This window comes from Eutrigla gurnardus (genome assembly GCF_963514095.1).
Source record: "Eutrigla gurnardus genome assembly, chromosome: 9".
NCBI lineage: Eukaryota > Metazoa > Chordata > Actinopteri > Perciformes > Triglidae > Eutrigla > Eutrigla gurnardus.
In genome coordinates this window covers 28,397,188-28,402,187 of record NC_139923.1, presented here as the reverse complement: position 1 = coordinate 28,402,187, position 5,000 = coordinate 28,397,188, and the positions used below count along the sequence as shown (strand labels likewise).

At 41.8% G+C, this 5,000-nt stretch overlaps 1 protein-coding gene across 1 annotated transcript; it reads left to right on the top strand.

The window, feature by feature from the left end:
• The first annotated feature begins 1,163 nt into the window (after nt 1-1,163).
• On the top strand, nt 1,164-4,611 carry LOC311018025 (uncharacterized protein). The gene is made up of 3 exons (XM_084016761.1): nt 1,164-1,281; nt 2,685-2,899; nt 3,888-4,611. Exons 1-3 carry the CDS (start codon nt 1,264-1,266, stop codon nt 4,042-4,044), a joined length of 390 nt encoding a protein of 129 aa, XP_083872887.1. The 5' UTR covers nt 1,164-1,263; the 3' UTR covers nt 4,045-4,611.
• The last annotated feature ends 389 nt before the right edge of the window (nt 4,612-5,000 follow it).

The window sequence follows — 5,000 nt, the reverse complement described above, 5'->3', positions numbered from 1 at the left end:
ATACAACCAGAGAGGAGTCGCCCCCTGGTGGCCAGCAGAGAGAAGTAGGACCATTTTCTCATAGACTTCTATACAACCAGAGAGGAGTCGCCCCCTGGTGGCCAGCAGAGAGAAGTAGGACCATTTTCTCATAGACTTCTATACGACCAGAGAGGAGTCGCCCCCTGGTGGCCAGCAGAGAGAAGTAGGACCATTTTCTCATAGACTTCTATACGACCAGAGAGGAGTCGCCCCCTGGTGGCCAGCAGAGAGAAGTAGGACCATTTTCTCATAGACTTCTATACGACCAGAGAGGAGTCGCCCCCTGGTGGCCAGCAGAGAGAAGTAGGACCATTTTCTCATAGACTTCTATACGACCAGAGAGGAGTCGCCCCCTGGTGGCCAGCAGGGAGAAGTAGGACCATTTTCTCATAGACTTCTATACGACCAGAGAGGAGTCGCCCCCTGGTGGCCAGCGAACGACAGTTTGAGGCACTTCAGCAGAGTTCGCCCCCTGGTTGAGACAATGAGTTTTGTTAGACTCTCCTGTTTCTAGTTAGTTAGTTAGTTTCATTTATTGTCCACAGTGTGGAAATTTGTTTTTGGTCTCATAAAAACAACAAGCAGGACAACAACAACAACAACAACAACAACAACAACAACACTTACACGCAGACATCTTCAGGGCAAAAAGCAGGACAGAAGTGGCAGTACAAATTAATTAATAACTAGAGGAGGCGTGGGAGTGTGTCTCCTCTTCTTCGTCTCCTCTTCGTCGTCTCTTCCCGTCAGTGATGTTTAACGGCGTTCAAGCATCGATGCATCACATTGTTCGGACACGTCACCTTACACTGTGTGATGCCTTCTTCCTCCCCCTTCCTCACCCTCTTTTCCACCTGTCTTTCATCTCTCCATCACTTCCTCTTTCTGCTCTCTTAATTATTTTTCCTTCATCCTTCCTTCTGTCTCTCCTCCTCTTCCTCATCTGCCCCCATTTTCTATTTTCATTCTCAAAATTACAGCTGCTTCTAAATATTCCCTCCGCCGAACAAAAGAGTCCTCAATAATAGACTGCATGTCAGTGTCTGTGTAACCTGAAGAAACGAGCGTGTGTGTGTGTGTGTGTGGGGAGGGGGGGGGGGGCTGTCAGAAGTAGGCGGGGTTTATTTCATCTCCGGGAGCATGATTGGTCCATCCTCTCGGCTGGTCATGTCAGCGTCTATAAGAAGGAAACGACTCTCAGAAGGATCATTATTTCTTCACCACAGAGAATAACTCTCCTCCATGGCAACCGTCGTCCCTGTGAGTATGTGTGTGTGTGTGTGTGTGTGTGTGTGTGTGTGTGTGTGTGTTTGTTCGTGTGTGTGTGTGTGTGTGTGTGTGTTTGTTCGTGTGTGTGTGTGTGTGTGTGTGTGTTTGTTCATGTGTGTGTGTGTGTGTGTGTGTGTGTTTGTTCATGTGTGTGTGTGTGTGTGTGTGTGTTTGTTCGTGTGTGTGTGTGTTTGTTCGTGTGTGTGTGTGTGTGTGTGTGTGTGTGTGTGTGTTTGTTCGTGTGTGTGTGTGTGTGTGTGTTCCTGTGTTTCTGCATCAGATGTGTTTCCATCCTTGTATTTTCTTCTACAGTGAACTTTTTTTGTGTGGAAACATTTGTTGAACATGTGAACCATAACAGTGATATTGATTATATTATTATTAATATTATTGATTTACTAATTATATTGCTACTGTAGATATCGGATACAAACGTATTGATTGTGTGTGAGAGTTAACGACTGTTAGGGAGGAAAAACTACATGATCAAGTGTCCGTCCTGTAAATTATTCTGCACAACTGAATTCTCTTTGTGTGATCGCTCCTTCGTGTGTGTGTGTGTGTGCGTCTGTGTGTGTGTGTGTGTGTGTGTGCATGTATTGGGTTTCTGATGGTGAGGATGATTAAGTCTGCAAGAGGAAGACAGTGGCTCGTACACTAATTAAAATGGTGTGATGTGTGTGTGTGTGTGTGTGTGTGTGTGTGTGTGTGTGTGTGTGTGTGTGTGTGTGTGTTTTAAGTGGCACACAGCTGAGACTGTAGCTGTTCACATGGCCTCATTCTGTCTCAGATACAGTATCTCGTAATCTCCAGTAGGAGACCACTAATAGCTATTACATTTTTTGGTATTTCCCATGATGCATCAGTGGTCAATATTCCGAAAGAGACAGTTCTGCACATACATACTTTCAGCCATGTAAATAACACATACAATCTCTTTTTTAATTTGTCCAGAAGAAGATTTGGACCAAATAGAAAATAGCACCGCAAGTTTTGAGACAAAAAAAAAAGAGAGAAAATGAGAAAACAATCTAAAAATGAATTTGACTTTTAACTGAAAAAATATCTCTAAATGTATTGTCCTATTTCTGTGTCCACAGTTGGGAATTCAGTCCAGACAAAGCCAATGCAAACAGCTCAGTCACATCCAGTTCAGAAAAGTGAAGCCAAGGCTGGAGTGCCTAAAACTAAAAGTTTATGGTCTCAATCTTCTTCAATCCAGCATGATGTTCATTTAGTACATTATGGTCCATTTAGAGTCCACCAGACCAGAAAGCAGGGGATACTTTAGGGGGCGGGGCTTACCTGCTGATTGACAGGTCACTACCAATGCTAGTTAGCTACTAAGATGACTTCAACACTTAGCTGTAAAGTTGATCTTCTCCTCTCTCCAGTTCGCGTCCTGCTATGGCAGCTCTCAGCCCCTGCAGCTGTTTGGTAAAGGACCCAGACGGGGTCTGATGTTTGCGTACCGGGGCCCTCGCTTCACACCGCGGCCCCGCCTGACATGCCACGCCCCCAGGATGACCCTGCGGCAGATCTGTCGCATGCTGAAGGTGATGAAGCAGGTCAGCAACAGGGAGGCCGCTGCCGCCGCCGCCGCCGCCAGGTGAGGAAACGACTTTAGATTTTTACTTTTAGTAAATACTGCAGCACCTGGGGCACAAGCCTGATATTCATCATTACTATACAGTAGTGGGCGTCATGGTGACGTCATCCACGTCATTGGTTATGCGATCTATACGGTTCCGAAGCCTCGAGTTCGAATTTTTGTCCGTCGCCATGTTGGAATTTTGGGGATTTGAAACCACTTTACTCTGCGTGCGCCTTTATGAACAGCTGTTATTAAATTATTAACTGTTATTAATCATTTAATTGCTTTCTATTTGTAAGTAACTATTAATCCATGCTTCATAAGCAAAGTAGAACTTATTTAGCATTAGGTAATGGTTAATTAAGCATCAATAAAGTTGTTATTATAATGTGTTTTTTAGGATGCGGTTATGATTTTGTTTCTCTTTTTGGGATTTGGATCCATTTTCCAATGCGGGCGCCTTTATAAACAGCTGATATGAAATACTTTACAATTGCTTTCTATTTGTTAGTAACTGTTAATAAATGCTTCATAGGCAAAGTTGTCCTTATTAAGCGTTCGTTAATGGTTAATTAAGCATGTTTTTTTAAGGAAATGGTTCTGATTTTCTTTCTTTCAGTGCGATGTCAGTATAACTTGATTTTTAGTTGCGTTGCCGTGACAACCATTGATTCTTTATGACTTATTTATCTTGTTTATTTTATTTTTTAGTGTAATTTTACTTTCATTGATTTTACTGATCTGTTCTTTATTTTTATTAATATTTATAATGTTTTTGTTATGTGTTTATTTATTTATTTTAGTTTTATTATTATTATTGATTACTGTCGTTCCACTATCGATGCATTGATGGAGGATAATAATTGGTGACTGGACTGTGATCACAGCGAGGTTAATAATTTAACACTCGTGTGTCGCTGCCAGAAACAAACACTCAATCACACTTCCTCCTCTCATCTCTGTGTCCGGCTTCTCTCTCTCCCTCCTTCTCTCCCTCAAACAGGAAGCAGGCGTCCGTGGCTCCGCCCCCAGCGTCGCCCGGCAACATGTCGGAGAGGAAATGCATCCCGAGCTGCCTCAGACAGAAGAAGCAGTACAAAGCGTGTCGGCTGGGCCGCGAGTCGCCGGGCTCGCCCGCCCAGCTACGAGTCTCTCGGTGACCTGGGAGACTTGCCCCCTCCTGTGGGAAGCTCCGCCCACATTATTATGGGACAGACGGTCATGTGACCAGGATGTTGGGGGACAAGTTTTTTTGTATTTTTTTTAAAACAGAAAAATTATTCCCTGGGTGTTTTTCTTTCTTGTGGAACTTTTATTGACTCCTGTCATTGTTTGTATTTTTTTTGGGTCCCCTTCAGGCTCCAAATTCAGGACTTTAACCTCGGACTATGGAAGCCCTTTAACGCCGCTGACAAAAAAAAAAGAAGAGAAACTATGGTCCAAGTATCTCAAAATACTGACATACTACACTGACTCATTATTTTGAGAAACTAAGTCAATATTTTGATAAAGTTTTACATTTTTTTTTTTGCATTGGCATAAATGGGCTTCCATACGATTTTAATGCACCTTGTTAAAATGTGTTTTAGTGATTAATTTGATTTGTTTCACATAAATTAACACATTTAGAAGATTTTATTAAGCTGTTTAAGTTAATGATCGTCCGTATTCTTTGCATGCAGTGTGGATTTTGTGAATTTGTTTCTTAAATGTGCAATAAAGTTTTAAGAAATCTATGATTTAAAACAACCCTCAATGCGTAAATCTCAGTTTTAAATAATGAATTACATATTAACCCCCTATCTATACATATTATTAATTTATTCACTATTATTAATATTCCAACTGAGCCTCTCCTTCAAAAAATAAGAGTAAATCTCTGTGAAATAACAGAATGTTCGGTAAAAGTGTTTCATGTCGGAAAACTTGACTTTAAATGTTGTTTTTTCACCAAACATGATTTATTCTGGAGGATTCATGTCAACAGATACAGTTGATCCTGTAACGATCCAGATTCTTATTATTTAATACAAACAGCAGAATTTATCAGCATATATAGTCTAGACTATGTAGAACTACATGGAGGACTACGTAGAGGACTACGTAGAGGACCACG

Excerpts from the sequence above, each read along its gene's own strand:
- LOC311018025 (XM_084016761.1), top strand. Across the intron at positions 2,900-3,887 it reads GCCGCCGCCGCCGCCGCCAG|GAAGCAGGCGTCCGTGGCTC; the intron begins GTGAGGAAACGA and ends TCCCTCAAACAG.